We start from the raw sequence: 20,815 nt of genomic DNA on the forward strand, positions 1-20,815 counted from the left end.
GGCAACGTGTTAAAAATTATTTCGTTAAATTAATATCGCTAAATTAATAGAATGTATTAATTTATAGAGGTTAAACTGTAGTTGTAATTGGTGATTAATTATCATCCATTAGGCTTACTATTAGTGAATTAGAATGAGCTTTTGTTGGTAATTAATGACTGAATTCTAATCAGTTGGTAAAATGTTTTACCAACAAATATAGCGAGGAAAATGTTGTTGCTAAGTTGAATTTTGGCGACCGGTTTATACTTGTTGATTTTTCCATCGGGATCGTTGAGGAACAGCAAAAAAATTCCGTTGATGTTTAACCCTTTGTTCTTGTAGTGAGTCTGCTAGTGCATTATATGCTAGATATCTGATAAAGTCATAAAACTACCAAAAAAACGTTGGAATTAAGTATTAATAAAGATTAAAAAGTTTAAAGTAAAGAAGAAAACAATTAACAAAGAACAAAAATCACTTCAAAAGTACTGAGATAGATTTAGGCTTCATTCAATTACCACTAGTGGTTTTTTTTTTTTTTTTTTTCTTTTCTTTTTTTTAATGAAAGAACATGCAGCCAACTATATATGTGTATTGGGTAAACATACACTCCTCGTGTAACAGCTTGTATTCGAACTTGGGACAAGTAATGTTATCTAAATCTGATTAATATTGCGTACACAATCCAGTGATTGGAATGTTTTCACATGATTGTTATAAATGATGCATCAAAATCCCGCATTCACAAGAGAAAAACGCGTAAACTAAGCCGGTTGATCGTCGAAATTACTCCGACGCTCGAGTCAGTTTCTTAGTTATAAAGAAGGTTATATTTTAGAATAAATTATGGTCGGATCTCTGAAGTAATGTCAAATTCCATAAAAAAACTCTCATGTTTGGATAATTACAATTTACAACAACCCTTCAACTGTGAATCTTCTTACACGTCCACATTTGTAGTGTCGAATTTTATGAAATATTATAGATTATGTGGAATATTCTCCAATTGTACCCGTTTCACCCCAATCGAGCTCCACATTTCAAATAAGATAATCATAAGATGTGTCTCTTGACTTTTAAATATTAGATTGAGGTGCACCAGAAACTGCATTTTTGCACAAATCGAGTACAAATTAGAGATTATTCCACGGAATCTAGAAGTTTATGTTGAATTTGACACCATAAGGATGTGTGCTTAAGAAAATTCATAGTTGATGGGTGGATGTAATTCCCCAAACAAGACGTTTTTTTCCGTAATTTGACCTTATCTCACGGGGTGACCGTAATTTACCCTATATTTTATTACATACTTATATATTTTCTATGCTACACTCTATAAATTTATCGGGTTATATATATATATATATATATATATATATATATATATATATATATATATATATATATATATATATATATATATATATTTTTTAAGGTGAATTATGACCACCCCTGAGGTAAGGTATAATTACGAGAAAAAAAAATCATCTTGTTTGCATAATTACAACCACATCCTCAATTATGTATTGCCTTAAACTTCTACCCTTACAATGTCAAATTTACCTAGGGGTGTTCATCCGGTCGGTAAATCGATAGGATCGAACCGAACAAAAATTCGCACATGCCGATTACCGAACCATTAATTCGGTGTGGTAATTAGTTTTAGTTTATATATATATATATATATATATATATATATATATAGTATTTAAACTTAAATTAATTAAAATAAATAAAAACAAAATTTTCAATATTTTCTATAAAATTTGGGTAACTCGGTTATTTATCGAACTAAAAGCTAAACTGTATGAATTTTGGTGTAGCGCAATTTTTGTACAAGTTTACCCAATGAACGCCTCTAAATTTACCAAGTGGGGTTTTTTTTTTTCTTTTTCTCGAAGATAATACATAGTTGGGGGTGCTTGTAATTATGTAAACATGAACTTTTTTTTGTAATTTGACCTTGCATCGGGTGGTCGTAATTTGCTTGATATTTTATGCACATTTGCATTTAAAGATGTATAATTGCGTTTAAATCATGGGTGGAAAACTATCCCACTAACCTTTCATTTTCAGTTTTATGGTTTTTAAACAAGATGGATGAGAATTAAAAAAGAAAAAAAAAAAAAACAAGCATGTAAAACAATAAATCAAATTAAAAATTCTCACAAGAACATATTTTTATTGTAAGAAATAAGATACATCATGTCAAATTTTGAAAAGGTCGAAAAGGCGGCTGATATATGTAAGCTCATTTTTTTATTAGTTCAAACCTACATAAAATAGTTGATTAGTTCAAGCCCGTAAATTAATTTAATTTTATTACATCAAAACCAAACATGACGAATATACCCTTATCAATAAATAACACCCAAATACAAACAAACTATATTTTTCATTTCTTCAAGACCAAAAAAAAAAGTAAAAAAAAAACAAAAAAAAAAAAATAGAGAAAAAAATAGAAAAAACTCACAATTGCCGCCACCAGACCGCCGAGACACCGATCAGCGAGACTTCTACCGCGCTGGCGGCGACCAGCGACCCACCCACTACGCCATCACCACCAACCCACCATCACCAACAAGTCCTTTTTACTAAACTTTTGTTTGTCAATTCAAAAACATTAATCGAGCATCGATTCTTAATAAATATGCGTGGATGAACATTAATCTATGTGATCCGGACTAATTTGGGCTTAGAGGAAAGGCACAAACCCAACTAAATGAAACATGGATGGTCAAGGCTGACTTGGGCCCAGAGGGAGGGCCCAAGTAAAATTGAAGGGAAGTCCAATACCGTAAAAACCATAATAGACCGCAAAGGGTAATTAGCGAAGTGTACCTAGAAATATGCTGACGAGGTAATCCTACGCCTGACGAAGTAAGCGTTACGTCGGCATCTCGAAAGCCGTGCAGGGGACAATTCTGAGAGGTAGAAGATGGGTGTCAGGCTTGAACTGACCGAAGAACAGTAAAAATGACCAATAAAAACTTGCCACGTGGCAGAATAGACAGGATAACGGCTTTTGTACCTAGAAAATGTAAACAAGCCCAGAAGGGCCCATATTGTAGTAGTATATATACTAGGTCATAAGTAGTGAAGGGCGACGGGTTTTTCTTGGATAAAACGGAATTCAATGAATTGGACCACTCACATTGTCTAATAATCTTTCTTATTCACACTATTTAGTGATCTCATAAACATACAAGGTATGAATATTCAAACCCATGACAAGATCTAATAATCTATTGAATAAAACAAAAGGGGAAACTTATATTATTGTATGTGGCTAATCTTAGTTCATCACTATGCTTACTTCTTGTTGGGTTACAATGCTTTAGCCGATTTTGAAAAAAAAAAATGAGATTCATATTGATTTTTTTTTGTGTTTTCGTTGGTTTCCCGAATCGGTTTATCCAGACCGATTTTGTACACGAAAATCGGCGTTACAATATCGATTTTTGTTAACCAAATCGGCGACACAACGCCGACTTTACAAGTCAAAATTGGCGTTGTAACGTCGATTTGTTTTTTTTTCTTTTTTTATGATTTATGTTTTTTATTTGGTTTTGAATTTCATTAAGGGTAAATTAGTATTTTTATGTTATAGGTCTTGAACTAATAAAAAAATGGGTTTGCATATATCCGCCGCCTTTTGAAAATCATACAAACCATACATATATATATATATATTACAAAAATAAAAATTAATATAATAATAATGAGATTTACTAAAATTAAATTACAGCTAATCATTACAAGATTTATTTAATTCCCACATAAAAAAAATGAAGTAGCAGTTACTCAAAAATTAAATTGAATTAATTGACCGTATATATATATATATAATAAATAAATCTCCTCTCTCACATTGCTCTACAAAAACTCCACCCCCCACCCCCACCACCTCTGGGCCACCCTCTTTTTCTGTTTCAATGGCGGGTCTACACACCTCTCTCCGCCCCCAACCACCGTCCTCCGCCGCCAACCACCACTCCTTCACCGCGAAGCTTCTCCTCCTCCTCACCCTCCTCCCCCTCACCCTCGCCCTATTCGCCTTCCTCCTCCAATGGCGCGGCGGCGGCGTCGATGATCCCATTTCCCGATGGTCTCCCGACGAATCTCACAAGTTCCCCGGCATGGATTCATCGCCTCTCGCCACCGTCGGCCACTCCGCTTCTCATTCTTCTGATTGTTCCACGCTGCTGGGACACTCCACTGCTTCTTTACCGTATTTCAGAGATTGGAAGTTCAAATTTGACGCCGATCTTAAGCCCAAGGTTTTTCTTTTCCTCTTTTTTTTTTTTTTTTTATTTGATTTTTAATGGGTTTTCTTGAGTTGATCTGCTTATAGGGTTTTTGGATTTTGATAGATTTGAAATGGCCTTTTGCTTGTTTTGTGAAATCACTTGGATTCTGTGGTGGTTTTTGATGTTTTTGGCGTTGGGTTTTTTGAATGCTTAGATAGATTGAAACACATTTCATCTTTCTTATGAAGTTTTCGAATGTCTTTTTCATGTGATCCTTCGAATTAAATGAAATGAAATAAAAATAAATAAAAAACTATACATGATCAATTTTATTTCTTCTAGAAAATTCCCAATTTCTTGACTAGAACCGGATTATTTGGAAAAGAGTTACCATTGATCCTTCACTAATTCTTTCCCGAAGAAAATCAGTGTACATTATTTCCAATTATCTGGGCAGAGATGTTTTAACACAGCATTTGCCACTGAAATTATCCTAGTTTTCGCATTTTTTTATTGAGAAACGAACAAAAAGAGGGAATATGTGTCGGGGTTGAAGAGGTGGGCTTTTTTGTAAACTTGCAAATTTTGACCAATGATACTTATTTAGATGACACAAGCATCACGTTGATTTCGTGCCATTTAGTCTCATTAAAGAGATACAATTCTGTCGAACTGAGGTGTGACACCGAATTTAGTCATTATGACAATAATTACAGTTCTCTTAACACAAATTGGAATATTCGTTAAACTGCATTGATCTCCTATACTTAGGTTTAGAAGTTGAGATTTCTTGATACAAAATTGAATTCGGATCCAGTTAACCTAAGTTCTTGGCATTTCATTACTGAATTTGTTATCATTTTGTACAGTTTATTTTCACCAAAATTTGCAATTATTTTTTCTTACTTATTTCTCGTTTATCGTATGCAGATATGTATTACAACTAGTACATCTGCTAGCTTGGAGCAGATCTTGCCATGGATGTTTTATCATAAAGTTATTGGGGTGTCGACGTTTTTCCTTTTTGTTGAGGGGAAGGCCGCTTCTCCTTCAGTTTCCAAAGTTCTTGAATCTATTCCGGTGAGTTTGTTCGTTTCCGTTGAACTTCTTTGTTTCTTTGCTGTAATAAAGTACTTTACTCTCTGTAGTACATGACAATCTGATATATATGGCAAAGAACTCGTATCCCTATCTTACTTATTAAATTTGAAATTTGAAGGGCAGTATAGAGCCAGACAGTGATAATAAATGTGATTAGATTAATTTCCAAGCTCTGGTTATTTTAAACGATATTCTGCAAGAAGTAAACTTGGTTCACGGGCTTCGTTTTCTTTTGAGTTAAAAAACTGATGAATTTGTTATTAGATGATATGTAATATATCTTGAATGGAACAGAAGAGATGTACACAAAACAGAGATTTTTTGGCCCTGTTGAATTGAATGAATTATTGTGTCTTATTATTAAAAATATGCATGGTAGTTTTGCGAATAAATCATATATGACTTATATTAATACCATAAATATGCTTCCGTACTGGAAAGAACTTGGACCGTTTTACCATTGTTTTTATGTTCTTCTTTACTTTACACATGGAAGTAGGAATTTTTCACCACGTAAGAAGTTAGATTAACCGCCTACACATGCTGATTCTCTTCCTAAACTGCCTCATCTATCTTGCCCGAGTAACCGTTGGTTAAATTACTGAGGGTCTTTGTGATGAATACTGAGTTTGCTTCGATCAATTTTGACGGTTGTATCGTTGAGTTAAATATATAGGTATTGAGTTCCGGAATAATAAGGATGGACTTTGTTAACCTTGCAGGGGGTGAAAGTCGTATACAGAACCAAAGAACTAGAAGAGCAACAAGCTAAGAGGTACATTTCATTACCTATTTGAATTTTTACGTAGAAAAATATACTGAACCAAGATGAAGTGAATTTTTACCCATTCTTTAGAAATATGTTCTTTGGTTGACTGTTTAGTCTCCTCCTATAGTTTTTCATGATCTCTCTAGAGTTGGTCTCTTACAATTTTTTTAAATTTTCCTTGCTCTATGAAAAATTGCTTCGTTGTGAAAACGTAAAATTCTCGAATCTATAATTTTCTTACATTTGATGTTTACGTTAACTCTATGGCTATTAGTCTCTTACAAATCTTTTATATTTGATGCTTCAGTCGGATCTGGAATGAAACTTGGTTGTCAAGTTTCTTCTACAAGCCTTGCAATTACGAGCTTTTTGTGAAGCAGTCCCTAAACATGGAGATGGCGATAGTTATGGCAAGGGTATGAATTCATTGCTCGTCCTCTAATGAAAAAACCAAATTGTAGGGAACGAGCTGTAAACTATTTGTGTACTATGATTACAGGAAGCTGGAATGGAGTGGATACTTCATCTCGACACTGATGAATTGATACATCCAGCTGGTGCTCGGGAATATTCTTTGAGGCAATTGTTGCTTGATGTACCTAGGAATGTTGACATGGTTGTTTTTCCCAATTATGTAAGCTTAGTCCGTTCGGTATTTCCCTTTTTAGAGGACAAATTTTCAAATTTAAATTTTTAAATTTAAATTATTTGTCTTTTTTTCAGGAGAGTAGTGTTGAACGAGATGACATTAAAGACCCTTTCACTGAGGTAATTACGTAAAAGTTTTATCACTGTACGTATATGGAATTAAGTTTCTTTGTTTCTTTAGGTCGGTGTGGGTTGGCGGTTAATCTAGTTTGTATTACAATGCCAACTAAGATAATTAATTTTTTCTCGTATTAAATTTTTGTCCGTAGTAGCTTGTTTCTGATGAATTTCTCAGAAACAATTGTAGCGTATTATATCATTTCATTGTAATTTGTTTCCAAGGTGGTGCTTCGTTGTTTTTATTATTGACGAAGAAAATATGCACCAGTAGCAATGAATATTTGGTTTGCTGATATTTTATATTCTTTTGTCATAATTAGGTGTCAATGTTCAAGAAAAACTACGACCATTTAACAAAAGACACTTACTTCGGCATGTACAAGGAATCAACCCGTGGAAATCCGAACTATTTTTTGACCTATGGGAACGGAAAATCGATTGCTCGAGTACAGGATCATCTTCGCCCTAACGGTGCACACAGATGGCACAATTACATGAAAACTCCAAAGTAATCTGCCATCTATTCAACTGTTATATGTCCTATAAGTTACATTTTTTTTAATCCTATCTACATCTATTCTTTTATTCGGTTTCTAACCTGTAATTTTGCGTAATGATTTGACAGTGAGATTAAATTGGAAGAGGCTGCTGTTTTACATTATACATACGCCAAGTTCTCTGACTTGACTTCTAGGAGGGATCGGTGTGGTTGCAAGCCTACGAAAGAGGACGTCAAACGATGCTTTATGTTGGAATTCGATAGAGCTGTGAGTGTCGTTTACTTTTTTTTTTCCTACTGTTAGATACATCAATGGGCAAAAACGTAAAACCAACTATGTTGCCACTACTTTCCAAGACTCGTATGCATGTTTAGGTTTGTGTGGATAAGCTTAGAGTAAGAAATGTATATCCACTCGAAGTTGTTGAAATTTTACAGCTTCCGTTTTTAGTTCTGAGAAAATTCTAATAGGGCATGCATCAATATCATTAAAGAAAAATTGCAGCGCCAAAGGAATAAAAAAATGTTTTTCATTTAAAGTCGAGAAAGATATGAGATATGTAAGAGAATAAAAGTATATACATGTTAGTCGTCTGTCTTCAAAAATGGTTCAGAACTTTCCCTCGCCGCTATTGTGATAGTCTGTCATATCTGAGGTTATAATTGTCATTTTAATTTTTAATTTTTCAAGACACTTGAAGCTGGCTTTTGATTTTTCAACTAGTGGCGATGTACTAAAATTACGTCACAAGCTCTACCATTTGATCGATTTCATTTGTTTTCAACACTTTTCAGTCTGATTTCATGCTGACTGACAGGTAATCGATCGTTTGTTTTGCAGGCATTTATAATTGCTTCTACTGCAACAGAGGAGGAGATGCTAAACTGGTATGACGCTTGCCTATTTATTTCGATATCACTGTTAAGAATACTTATTTTGAACTGTTCCATTGAGTTGACCATCTCGTTTTTCCCGCAACAGGTACCGTGAGCATGTGGTGTGGACTGATAAAACAATAAATTTGAAATTGTCGAGGAAGGGAATTTTAACGCGCATATATGCTCCCATGGTAAATCACCTTTTACTACCACTTATTGAAAACAATGTCTGCTCAAGTCTAAACCATTTTATATTCCGTAATAATCTAATTTAAATTTATTTTTCTTGCTAATATTACAGACAATAATCCAAGGTTTGAGGGAATCTGGTGTATTTAGAACGATCATTGCCTCGGCGCAAGAATCTCTATCCAAGGACAAATTCTTAGCATCAATCGAGAGCAGTAATTCCTCTGTAAAAGCCGCCGATGCTGCTGGTTCAACTGTACTGCATCGATCAAGAAAGATAGGTAGAGATAGAGAGTCTCAATCAACGGCTAGGAAAGTTCTAGAAACAACAACACAACCCCACATCTTTCTAGAAGAAGCGGTCCCACCATTATCTCCCCCAGGCATGGATGGTGGCCTTACGATTGAATCTTGATTCGTTCTCCCGCATGAATTTGCTCTGCTCTTTTTCTTTCTTCGATATTAAATTTTGTCCGTTTTGTGATTGAGTTTATTATTAGGAATAGGGAAGATTTAAAGCGAGCAAGTTTTTTGAGGGGGGTTTCAATTATGGTCAATCCGTTGGCTATTTCCCGATCATTACCCAAGCGGAGGTGTATACTTATAATGTAGACAGAGGGAGAAAAGTGGGCTTAGTAGAGATGTTTGGCATTGACTGATAATGTACAGAAATCGAGCATCTAATCATCGAAGTTGTTTTCTTTTGGTTGTTGTATAGTGCTAGTACATCTTTTAATGAATATTCTGTTTTTTTTTTTTTATTAAATTTGTGCGTTTTGGGTTAATATTATATACTAGTTTCGGTTTCGTAATTTCTTGTTATCGGAATTTATTGACATGTGTGCTGCTGGTTGATGTCCAATTTTGGCACGTTTGAATGCGCAGCCTAACATGAAACTTAGAATGTTTGCTCCATGGTTATCGGATCGTAAAAATATCTCGTATCGTTTTGCTCCACGTCTCGTACTGTATCGTTATCGTATCGTATCGTAAGATATTTAACCAACTATTAAAATAGTAAAAAATATATATCTACATTATAAAAATATTATAAACATAGAAAATTTATTATTTTTTAGTTAAACTACTCATTTCAAAATATATATAAATTCAAGTTTCAACATATTATTATAAAATATGACAAAAAATATAATTGTTCATCAAATAACATCATCTAAGGTGGTGTTTGTCAAGGCTTATAAGATGTTTAAGAGCTTATAAGCTCTTCCAATGTGTTAAGTAATTTTTTTAAAAGATCTTAAAAATTAAAAATATAAGTTGGTGGAGTTTTTGAAAAAGTACATTTATCCTGTCTATTTAGTTAAGATCTTATAATGAGTAAAAATATCTTGTAAGATTATTATCTAAACACTTGAAAAAATTAATTCTAAGAATAAAACGTAACAACTTATCAACTCTTAAAACAGCTTATCAGATGATGTAAGAATTTATCAGCTGTTTAAAATAAACTTTAGCGAAATGGGCCATAAGTTCAAATTCGAATACCTAATTTGTAAAAATATTTGATCACTCATAATTTTAAAGATCTAAATCGTCCTCATCCACCAATTTTAAACGATTGCCTTCATTATTATCAATCGCAAAATGCAGTAAAAAAATGTCTTGAATCGCGTAAATTAAAATCGCATTGCAAGGGTTGCGATATTGTAAGGATTGGTGAAGAGATTGAAGTGAAAAGCGTGAATTAAGGTTGGGATATTGAAGAAATTTGTTCAAATCCATTTTTCAGAGCAGCTGATTGCGTTTCTTCTTTTTTTTTCGCTTTTTTTAATTGTCAACTAATATCGTAAATATCGTATCGTATCGTGATACGAAGATACGATACGATATCTCGCGGTATGTAACGGTATTTATCAATACGCGATACAAAACCCGAGTTGTATCGTTTTGATTGGAACCGTACCGTATCACGATATATATCGCGGTATATCGCGAGATTAACTACCATGGTTTGCTCATAATCATTCAATGTAAATTGTGGTACAATTTGCATTTTTTGTGGGAGTCGACTATCGAAAAACTGAAAAGAGAAAAAAAAAAATTCCTTGTAATAAAACCTCGACTTCTTCCTCTTTAGATTACACATATAGGATATCGCTTCTTGCTCGTAATAAAAAACCGTTTGAGAATAATTAAACAAGGAGGTTAATTCTAACAACTTGCAGTCCACACATCAATATGTATAATCCGCAAGAACAAAAGGAAGGAAACAAAAAAACCGGACAACAAAGTTGGAGCTACTTCACTTGCACAGTTTTTGGAGTTTCTTCGTTAGATAACGGCTACACATGGCAGACGAGTACAATCATACTTGTGGCACGACACTATTAACTGATCTTCTTTTAATTAGCCAAGGCCCTGTTACAGAAAACAGATGTAAAACAAAATCATGCTCATAAAGTATTTTTATCTACCACATGACTTAAATGTAATAATCTCTCTAGTGGAAGAACATATAACACATTCAGCGCAAATAAAACGACGAGAGTCGAAGAAAGGTTCAGGAATTTAAATTGACGGGTTAACTACAGATGAGGGTACGGGTGAACTATTCAACAAAAATCATAAGTAGTATGGAAAGATAGCAACCTTAAGAACTTAGTTAGATTCTCCGGTGCATTTTTCTCCTAATACATATTACATTTTTCAGTAAAGTTATTATCTGTCCATTCTCCCAAAAGGGCCAAGACTGCATCAGAACATCTTCGAAAAATAATTCTCTATTGTATCACATCCCGAAAAAACAGTAACGGAAACACTAGAATCACTAACAGAAACCAACTTTCGATTTAGTCCACAATAGGAAATAATGAAGATTCTCATGATATACCATTTGCAAGATCAAATAAAATACCACAAACAAGTTTAGATTCGGCATGGTAAAGAGCACGGAATGGCATAGAATACATAAAAAAAAATAGTATTAACATTAAATTTAATTTGACCATATATACAGTACAAAAGGTCTTACCCTCGTACAGGTTGATCGAAACATTTGTCATCGTTGACATGTAGCTTCAGCCTCCAAAAGACCACAAAACGTACTACACAGTAAACAGTTAGCATTCCCCAGGCAGCCGAACTCTCTAAGCATTTCAACATAAATGATAAAACAAATCGAATTTTCAAAAATCTTATCCTTTTAAAACTGCTTACTATCTCCATATGTGTCACCTTGATATCTAGAACTCTTGTATTTAGAATTGTGCTGCAGAGAATTTTCTCTCTTTCGACAATCACCACGAAAAGAACTACTTCCACCCTGCCTAAAACTTCTAGAATCCCTATAATTCCGTTCACCACCCCAAGAATCATTACTATTGCCCCTCCAGCCCCAAGATTCATTCTTGTTTTCCCTCCAACCTCTATCTTTTGAACCTATAGAATAATTATTTTCGTAAGAATTATTTAATTTTTCAGCATTCCCATTACTCCGATTCCAAGAATTATTTTCTCTACATCCCCACTCAGTTTGCTTAATATTATTGTTGCTCGAAGCAGATGGCCAATCATTGTTACTTCTCCAAACGTTGTCTTTCGATGAATCAACAACTTGGCTGCAACTTTGTTCCCACGGATTATCATTTTTCAGACATACCGAATCTTCCCACCTAGACCATCCCTGTGGTGCATCTGTTAAACCTACTGTACTCTGCACATGATTCATTTCCCATGGATTATCACTACTCGATTGATTTTTACTGCACTGTGCTTTGGCGGGCTCCACCTCTTCGTTTATTGTCTCCAACTTTTCAACCATATGCGGTGCTTCCTCGGTATTAGGAACTTGGAGTTCAAGATCTGCCATCAGTTTAGGATCCATATACGGGTTCCAATCTATTTCGTCAATGTACATATCTTGGTCGGGCAAAGAGTTGTCACAGGGCAGGCCGTTTATCTTTGCCCAGTATCGTTGTTTCGCATTATCCAATGCTTCTTTACCGGCACAAGCATCCCAATTTAGTACACTCGGATAACAGTAGATGTACTTTTTGGATGCCAGAACCTTATTCCAAGGAACTCTTTCTGACTTGCAATAATCTATTTCCCATGATGGCACCCTGTTGTCCTCGACCCCTACAGAACAAATACGATAAGAGACATCAGAATTTAAGTTGGACGAGGAAGATCAGAAGCAGTATTGCAATAGTTTTAAGTCATTATACATAGCAAGAAAACGAGAAAACTACAAAATTCAAAGTAAATCAGCAAGTAAACAAACTAAGGAAAGAACACTGAGTTTCTATTCAATCGTCCAAAACATATATTACCACATAATCATGCAATTTTTGCTGACCATTTACTTTGTCGTGAAAAAAGTAGATAGTCTCACTGAAGTTGATGTTTTATCATATATTGTGCATAAAGAAGTCGAAGCATTATTTTCTGACACGATGCAAATTAATAACATTTATTTTCAAAGTTCAGATATATACACACATATACTTTTATATACATGCTTTAAGTTACTTTCTGAATCATCTTCGATCTTTATTCCCATATATCTTCTACACTCCAAGAAAACACAATGCATCACTGGATGAGTAACAACTCACTCATCTTCCAGTCAAAAAATAAAGGAAAACGGGAAGATAAAATATTGGCGATGTCAAAAAAACTGCTGTATAGATAAGTAATTCAACAGTAATGGAGCAATTAACACTCTAATTCTTACTCAAACCCTTTATTCAAACTCTTGTGTTACCTCTTCATGTAAAAAATAACTCAAGGTAGAAGAATAAATCCTAAAATCGAAATATCATACCCTAATTAACAACCCCAACCCTAAAAGAGAGAAGCATGAATCGAGAAAAAATCACTCTGTCAAATTGAGGGGAAAAAATAGAACTAAAACAAAAGATACAATCAGCACTCTGATTCTATTAGATCAAAACCTTAATCCAAACCCTGAATTGCCAATTGCAATACAAAATCCACAAAAACTTACACAAAACCCCACCATGTGAAAATCGGATTACCTTTCAAATCTTTAGAATATTTAAAAAACATATATATATATTTACTGATAAATTACAATTTAGTAGAGACGAAGAAGAAAAAGAAATAATTCATACCAGAAGGAAATTGGTGGTTGCTGTAGGGTATTGGGGTAGACGAAGGGGTTTCTTCATATTCATAGCTGTTTCGGAACTTCGTTCTCGGCAGATATCTCCGATTCCACTTTCCCATTCCTAGAGAGAGAAAGAGAGAGAGAGATGGAGAGAGAATCACTCTGAGCAGAGAACAAAAGAGATGAAAATCAGGAGTATACGAAGAGTCGGAGAGAAATATATATATATAGAGTACAACTTTAAAAGGGATTTCTGGGGGAAAATACAGTTTTGGTCCCTCATGTTTGCACTGATTTCACATTTGTCCTCCATGCTCGCAAAAAATACATTTGATCCCTCATATTTCAAAAATTCAATACTTTTAGCCATTTCCGTCAATTTTCTATTAGAAGCGACGGAATCAAGCGTCTGCCCATCACTGCCTTAATTGACGGAGTAACGGTAAATTGACGAAAATGACCAAAAATGTTAAATTGCTGAAATATAAGGGACCAAATTTATTATTCTGAACATGAAGGACTAAATGTGGAATTAGTGTAAACTTAAGGACCAAAACTATAATTTTCCTGGGATGGCTGCTACAACTTTTTTTTTTTTTTCAATTTTTACTAGTTGTAAATGAGGTGAAAATGGGACGAACTGGATCAAAGTTGTCACTTTTGGAAAAGTTTCAATTTTTTTTATTATAAAAAATGAGACATTAATTGCAATTGAATTGAAAAAGAAATTGGAAAAGTTGTAAATTGCGACCGGAAATTGTTTTCAAAATTCCAATTAGGATCGAAATAGGTGGGATTGAAAAAATTTATTTCTTTTACTTACCAATAGTATAAGATTACTAGGGTTGACTTATAACAAAAATAGATTATGAGCTTTTTTTTTTTTTCTTACCATATTGCCCTATTAACGTGTTGCTCTAGCGAATTATACCAATTTTCTATAAAATATTTTATCGAATGATTACTGTATCATAACTTTTTTGTTTCTGAAGATAAAAATAACTTTCATTAGACATAGCAAGCCAATTGACGAGGAAGGTTGAACAAAGCTAAAATTATATGAAATAAAATGACCGGATAGATGAAGACACTCTCCAACATATGCTCCGAAAGATGAAAACGAAGGTTCTTCTTCTTCGAGTGTGTTAATGACTTGTCGACAGTCCCTTTCCATTGTAATCGAATTTCATCTCGTTTCTTGCACCGTGGATAAAGTCCGATGAGCTACGTGGCCTTCGCCTTCAACCATCATCGGACGACGTGGGTTTTTGTGTATTTTCCACCAAAGGCAACAATCCCGAGCTACCATGGAAATGGAGTAGTAATTCGCACCATAGGGAAACAAGACGTTAAGGTGTAAATTGAATCAATCGTAAAATTTAAATCGCAATTTAAAAACTAATAGTCCAAACTCCAAACTAATTAAAATATTTCATAAACCCTCATATCATATCAATATAGTGGAATTAATCAAAATCTTTGCTAAAAAAAAAAGTAACATAATTTCCATAGAAATCACACAAACATAAGTAATTCATTTAAAAGCTACAATTTATTTATTTATTAATTATTAATTATTTTTTGTTTAAATAAAAACTACATTTTTCAAAATCCGGCAGCATCCATCACCTCCCTCCCAACAACGCCGCTCCTAATCAAGCTTCCGATGGTGTCGACCGCCATTTTCGCATCTTCCAGTGGATTCCTCTTCGCCAATCTCTTGTACAAATAGCTGTCAAACGTCATCCTCTGCACGTACTCCTTCCCGCAGAGCTCCACCAGCGCCTCCCTCCCGGCGTTGCTCCCGTAGAACACCTTCTGCAGAACATCCAAGAACTTGAACGTGCAGAAGTACTCGTCATCCCACTTCCTCAGGTACTCCCTCCTCAAATCCCCCTCTCCGATCATCTTCCTCCCGTTCTCCGACGCCCTAACGATCCCTTCTCCGCACATCCTCCCGCTCTTCGCCGCGAAGTATATTCCTTCGCCGGAGCATTTGGTGACGTATCCGGCGGCGTCTCCGACTAAAGCCACCCGCCCCCGAACCCTAATTGGCCGTGGGTGCTCTGGAATCGGGTGGGCTTCGACTTTGATTATTTTCCCCCCTTCGATTTTGGATTTGACCCGGTTTCTGATTGCGCCTTGAAACTGTTTGATGTTTTGCTTCGAGCAAACCGTGCCCGTTCCGACTGCCACGTGGTCGCATTTGGGGAAAACCCACCCGTAGAAATCCGGCGAGACGTCATCCCCCACGTACATCTCCGCTAGATTTTCGTAGTATTTCATTTTGTCCTCCGGCAGTTTGATCCTTTCTTGAAACGCAATGGCGCAGGTGTAGTCACCAGCTTTTATCGATTTCGCCACCTTGCTGTTGGCCCCGTCAGCTCCGATTATAACATCCACGGCGAGGGTATTTTGGGTATTGTTAGAGATGTAGTGGATTATGTAGGGCGATTTCTCTGAAAGGGGAAGTTCTATATTTGTCACAAGGGCTTTGATGAGGGTAGCTCCCCTTTCCTCGGCTCGAAGCCGGAGGAAATTATCCAGTACTTCGCGGCGTACCATAGAGATGAACTCGTTCGGTCTGAGCGTTTTTCCGAAATCGACCGTGAGATTCGATGGTGAGATAATCTTCATTTGGGTGACTTTGCGGTCTATAAGGTGAGAAGGGATCGAAAATTCATCGAGCATGCACAGAGGGATTGCTCCGCCACAGGGCTTAGCTGCTTGGGGGCTGCGTTCGAATATGTATGTTTCGATGCCGCCGGTGGCCAGAGCTTCTGCGGCGGAGGATCCCGCTGGGCCGCCGCCAATAACCGCAGCTCTCAAATTGGAAGTGATGGTGGTGGTGGCGGATCTGCATTTTACTGTTTGAGGTTTAAAGGTTTTGGATTTGAAGGTTTGAGTGAGGGAATGGAGGGGGTGGTGTACTGGGGTTAGGGTATGAGCTGCCATGTTTGGTTGGGGCTTGTGAGTTAGGGTTTTCAAAAGTGGAAAGAGTGTTTAGTCTACAGTGAAGATTAGCAGAGTACTTAATCAGGTATATTCTACTATTAAACTGGGATTAGTTTAATGATGGTGCAGACTGTTTAGTTCTTTAATGGTAGTGGAGATTAGTTTAATACTAGTGATAAGTGTTGCTTGTCTGCTTTACATATAAAAGATTAGGAATCTTTTGTTTCTTGAATAAAGTACAAAACATAGCAGTAGATCTGAAACTTTTCTTTCAGCTTTGCTTTTTTGTAATTAGTTTTCAAGAATGGGATTTGGTGGTTTATTACTTTTTAATAATACTAATTTACTTAAGGTTTATTGATATGATTGCAGGGTAGAAAGCTTCAAAAACAATTAACGTACTCAGCCTCCACGCTGGCTTCTCGAATCAACAAGGTAATTTCTATGCTGCTTTCTGCTTGTGGCATATATAGTAAATTGTGAGAAGTAACATAATTGATTCACTTGTGACAGATATATTGGGTGTAATTGACCATGCAAATTAGAGGGTAAAAAACCGTAGTGAATCATCATAGTTCATAAATGAAATCTCCTAGCTAAAACTTACAAAAATACATGAGAAGTAATTTAGTTGAACATCCCGTAAAAGTGATGTATCAGCACAATGTTTCGTAGATGGATTTTCCATGCATGCAGTCATAAGATTGAGAACGAAAACGGTAGTTCTTGATTTTTTATCACTGAGTTATTGAATAGAAAAACCAATAATTGTGCTAGGCTGCATTCTGTAGACTTCAATCATGTCATGAACTCTATGACCTTGAATATGCATTATTAGCAAGTATTCCTCTTACAATTATAAATAAATATAATTGATTCAGTTTTATTTTTGCAGAAAACTGCACTGATAAACACTGGATTTATAAATAGATCTTTCGTTTCTTGTTACAAGTTACAGTTAGTGATCTCTTTCATTTGTGGTAAAATGATTCAACTAATTCATCCTTGCAATAGCTGAGGATTGTGTGAAAAAGGAGAAAGGAAAGAAAGATTTGGGATCTAGGCTTGGATCAAGGAAAACAATGAGTAAAATAGTGTAAAAAGTAGGTAAAAATCGTGGCTTTGTTTGGTTGGGGATAAAATGATAAGTAAAGTAATTTGGCATTGACCTAGCAATTTACCCCAACCTAATACGGTATGTCATGATTATGGCAGTGAAGCATTAGGATGGAGTAATGGCCCAAAGTTCAATTACGACACGAATAAAATTTTGAATTATCTGTTTCGATTTTGTGGTCTTGAAATTGCTGGTAATGAAGAATGATCTTCTGCTCCCTTCTGTTCCTCTTCGTGTTGGAACGTTGTAGGGTTCTTGTTAGTTACTTCACTACAGATATAGGCATGTTTTTTAAAAGAATCTTGAACACAAATGTTACTTAAAACAATTCTTAAAATAATAAGGACTTAGCACTCTCATGCTCCATCATTCGTTAATTATAAGATATAGAAATTCCAAACATTTACATAAAGCTAAAGTCAACAACCGAAACTGGATTGTTTCTAGCAGCTTATTTCCCCATTGAATTTGCATCATCCGTACCATTATGGAAATGAATCCCCCGAAGTCGTAGTTCCTTTGTGCTCATGGTTGATTTTATAGGACCATTCAGACCTCTCAACTGCGGTGATCTCTGCGAGAAATTGAAATGATTACCAACCCAACTCGCGCTTGTCAGCTCACTGTTAATCGATGATATAGGAGAAAGCTTGTGCTTATAAGGTGAGGTAATCTCAGAACAGACATCGAAACTAAGCGGTCTTAATCTTGGCGAACTCAATGACCTTGCTTTTGCTTTCGCTGACTCAGTGGAGGCCATGTATGCAGGAATAGAAGGAGAGCCTAAAAATGAATTGTCTTCCCCTATGGAACGCTGCTTCCTATGGTGGTGCGATCTTCTTGGTACATACGCAGGGGAATCCGACATTTCTGTTTGGTTCTGTTTTGGCAAATGTCTGATTTCTCTGTTTCTGTCATTAGCTGACAAATTTCTGTCCAAATTTCGTGGAGTATCGCTTTTTGCCAGCTGGGCATCTACCCATTGTTCCAACCAATATCTTCGTCTCCCGTATGCCTTGTCACGCTCTGTTTCTGCTGACCTCTGTAAGTATATCTTTGTTTTAATGACAGTTTATTTGCGTAACGAGACTTGAAAAAAAAAGTGAAAACTGTAAGAAACTGACCCGGTGGTTCAGGTAGTACTCTTTGACACGCTCTCTCTTTATAGAAGCGTCTCTCTTTGTTAGCAAGAGAGCCTTCAACTCTTCCTTCGTCAATGTACTGTCGTCCCACCTTTTCTGGCTGTTTAAATCTACCTGCAATTTCGTAAACAAAGATTAATTGAAATCTCTAATTAGCACAGTATTCATCTAGGTGAGGCAAAATGGTGATATTGTGACCCTTTCGTTGAACTTCGTCTTGCATCAGTACATTATGTTGGTTTTAAGAAAAAATGGTGATACACTGTATATAGCGATATACATGCCAGCTATACTAGGAAAGTACATTTTTTCGGAATGAAGTTACCTTTATGTCTTTCTCCCTAAGATTTTGTGACTTGTATTCTTGACAATGCAAACTGTCCTCAATTCTTCTCTTCGAGTAAACTTCGGACTGGATGTTTACTATTGACTGCAGACACTTGAGGGTGTTAAGAGCTTGCTGTCGAACAGCCCAACCACGAATAAGAGCTTGAAGCTTTACGACCCCTTTCAGTGCTCGTAATGCTTTCCTTGCCTGGTAAGGCAAGCAATGTTTATGCAGAAATAAACACCATAGGATCATGTTTCATCTTTTTTTTCATTTTACTAAAGCTAATTCAGTTTGACACAATACTTTTTCACCAAGTTAATAATTAAAGTAGATAACCCCTTATTTTCCCCCCTTATACTTACTAGGTAACCTCGAAAAGCGGCTTGAATTTTGATGGCAGCCGAATTTTGTGACACGCGCTGCTTTTGCTGAGAGGGCTTTGGAATATCAGCAAGACTAATACTTTCAGCAGATATACAGTTGCTAGAGATCTGCCCAATCTCGAGAGTATCTATTGTAACTATCGCAGGTAAAGAAGCAGTATCACTCTCTTCTGCTTTTTCCCATGTTAACTTTTCTCTTGCAGGGGGCGGAGCGGATAATGGCGCAAGTTCTTTTATCTTAAGCAAACGGAACGCCCATCTCTTTCGCTTATCCTTCTTGCAAGAAATCGAACGAATTCAGGTACATATATTTCCATCCTCGTAGTAATTCAGTACTCGGAAAAAAAAAATAAAAAAAAAATCATTCTTTACCTTGTCAAGTCTTGATTGTGGTTCTGAAATGAATAACCTCTTTATCATACTGAACCACGTCTTCTTCTTCTTCGCCATCGCTCGCCGAGATTATTCGAAACTAATAAAAAGCTACATTAGGAAAACTAGTACTAATGAAAAAGCATGTCAAACTGAAGAGTTGCAAAAGAATGGAACTTTTTTCGGCAGTGTGACGGAATGTAGTTGCTATCTATAATATCTTTCTTCTCTTACCAATAATTTCGTTTTACGCCAATCTTTTTCTATGATGAGTTATCATGTGTTTGGCACGTGGGCCTTTTGCACCATAAAGTGAATGAAAACAAGTGAGAGTCAGTCTAGTTTGTGGAGGTAAAACTATGAATGGGTTATACCATAAGAATCTTTATACATTAATGGGTCCTATTTCTTCTTTCTTGCCAACTTTCTCTTTTGTCAAATGTGGGTTTGCTCTGCTGCTCAGATTTGTGTTGAAATTTGCTGAGGCTACACATGGTCATTTTCCCATGAGCCATACATACAGCATTGCATGTGAAAAAAAAAGTTTGTTATGGCACAAGTCATCAATCACGAAGCTCATTTGAAAATCGCATATCATGCATATTAGCTGCGATTTTTCGTGATTACGTTGAATATAAAGGGTATTTTTGTAATTTACTGCCGTGTGTATTTTGACATAGCTATTTGAGATAGCGAATTTGGTGTTTTGCAAATCGATCTTAAAGAGTGTAAATTACTGTTTTGAGTTCGGCTTCTGTTTTAACTTGTTGGGATGTGTGTGATTCGAGTTCCATGATGCATGGGCAATAATTCATGTGTATGGTATAACTCGATTTAATTGCTTGTTCGTTTCTCGGAACTTTTGATAAAATTGACGTGATTTTTTCGATTCGATCGATTTTTACAACGAGAAAAACTCCGCAAACCAATGTTGTAGCTATTTAAGACAAAGGCAAACCATAGGATAGATGAAATTGGGAGGCTCC

At 35.7% G+C, this 20,815-nt stretch overlaps 4 protein-coding genes and 1 long non-coding RNA gene across 6 annotated transcripts; 2 read left to right on the forward strand and 3 right to left on the reverse strand.

The window, feature by feature from the left end:
• Positions 1–3,842: 3,842 nt before the first annotated feature.
• Positions 3,843–9,222, forward strand: LOC105957029 (glycosyltransferase-like KOBITO 1). Its single transcript, XM_012980940.2, has 11 exons — positions 3,843–4,262; positions 5,163–5,312; positions 6,056–6,108; positions 6,410–6,518; positions 6,602–6,736; positions 6,826–6,870; positions 7,191–7,378; positions 7,496–7,637; positions 8,211–8,257; positions 8,352–8,439; positions 8,550–9,222. The coding sequence occupies exons 1-11, from the start codon at positions 3,918–3,920 to the stop codon at positions 8,850–8,852; spliced, it is 1,605 nt and encodes a 534-aa protein (XP_012836394.2). The 5' UTR covers positions 3,843–3,917; the 3' UTR covers positions 8,853–9,222.
• A 1,257-nt stretch (positions 9,223–10,479) lies between these two features.
• On the reverse strand, positions 10,480–13,753 carry LOC105957030 (uncharacterized). The gene is made up of 3 exons (XM_088811914.1): positions 13,534–13,753; positions 11,430–12,535; positions 10,480–10,816 (listed from the first exon to the last, which is right to left on the reverse strand). The coding sequence occupies exons 1-2, from the start codon at positions 13,646–13,648 to the stop codon at positions 11,601–11,603; spliced, it is 1,050 nt and encodes a 349-aa protein (XP_088668040.1). The 5' UTR covers positions 13,649–13,753; the 3' UTR covers positions 10,480–10,816; positions 11,430–11,600.
• A 1,279-nt stretch (positions 13,754–15,032) lies between these two features.
• Positions 15,033–16,648, reverse strand: LOC105957028 (geranylgeranyl diphosphate reductase, chloroplastic). The gene has a single exon (XM_012980939.2). It carries the CDS (start codon positions 16,482–16,484, stop codon positions 15,135–15,137), a length of 1,350 nt encoding a protein of 449 aa, XP_012836393.2. The 5' UTR covers positions 16,485–16,648; the 3' UTR covers positions 15,033–15,134.
• A 1,268-nt stretch (positions 16,649–17,916) lies between these two features.
• On the reverse strand, positions 17,917–20,085 carry IQD11 (IQ-domain 11). Of its 2 annotated transcripts, none has more exons than XM_012980938.2 (5): positions 19,830–20,085; positions 19,437–19,730; positions 19,069–19,278; positions 18,726–18,857; positions 17,917–18,643 (listed from the first exon to the last, which is right to left on the reverse strand). In XM_012980938.2, exons 1-5 carry the CDS (start codon positions 19,905–19,907, stop codon positions 18,053–18,055), a joined length of 1,305 nt encoding a protein of 434 aa, XP_012836392.1. In that variant the 5' UTR covers positions 19,908–20,085; the 3' UTR covers positions 17,917–18,052. The 2 variants fall into 2 exon arrangements, with proteins under 2 accessions (XP_012836392.1, XP_012836391.1); XM_012980937.2 differs by having other exon boundaries at positions 19,437–19,733; positions 19,830–20,067.
• LOC148772396 (uncharacterized) lies at positions 19,653–20,479 on the forward strand. The gene is made up of 2 exons (XR_016029198.1): positions 19,653–19,758; positions 20,293–20,479. It is a non-coding gene; the product is annotated as an uncharacterized LOC148772396 (long non-coding RNA).
• The last annotated feature ends 336 nt before the right edge of the window (positions 20,480–20,815 follow it).

The sequence above is a fragment of the Erythranthe guttata genome, chromosome 2 (assembly GCF_056151865.1).
Source record: "Erythranthe guttata isolate IM_541 chromosome 2, IM_541, whole genome shotgun sequence".
Lineage (NCBI taxonomy): Eukaryota > Viridiplantae > Streptophyta > Magnoliopsida > Lamiales > Phrymaceae > Erythranthe > Erythranthe guttata.

Bases quoted from the DNA above. Each gene is read 5' to 3' on its own strand.
- LOC105957029 (XM_012980940.2), top strand. From the start codon at position 3,918: ATGGCGGGTCTACACACCTCTCTCCGCCCCCAACCACCGTCCTCCGCC. The intron at 6,737-6,825 runs GTAAGCTTAGTC...TCTTTTTTTCAG, and splicing joins TGGTTGTTTTTCCCAATTAT to GAGAGTAGTGTTGAACGAGA. The intron at 6,871-7,190 runs GTAATTACGTAA...TGTCATAATTAG, and splicing joins TTAAAGACCCTTTCACTGAG to GTGTCAATGTTCAAGAAAAA.
- LOC105957030 (XM_088811914.1), bottom strand. From the start codon at position 13,648: ATGGGAAAGTGGAATCGGAGATATCTGCCGAGAACGAAGTTCCGAAAC. The intron at 12,536-13,533 runs GTATGAATTATT...TTTGTTCTGTAG, and splicing joins CAACCACCAATTTCCTTCTG to GGGTCGAGGACAACAGGGTG.
- LOC105957028 (XM_012980939.2), bottom strand. From the start codon at position 16,484: ATGGCAGCTCATACCCTAACCCCAGTACACCACCCCCTCCATTCCCTC.
- IQD11 (XM_012980937.2), bottom strand. From the start codon at position 19,907: ATGGCGAAGAAGAAGAAGACGTGGTTCAGTATGATAAAGAGGTTATTC. The intron at 19,279-19,436 runs GTAAGTATAAGG...TTGCCTTACCAG, and splicing joins CCGCTTTTCGAGGTTACCTA to GCAAGGAAAGCATTACGAGC. The intron at 18,858-19,068 runs GTAACTTCATTC...ACGAAATTGCAG, and splicing joins TTAGGGAGAAAGACATAAAG to GTAGATTTAAACAGCCAGAA.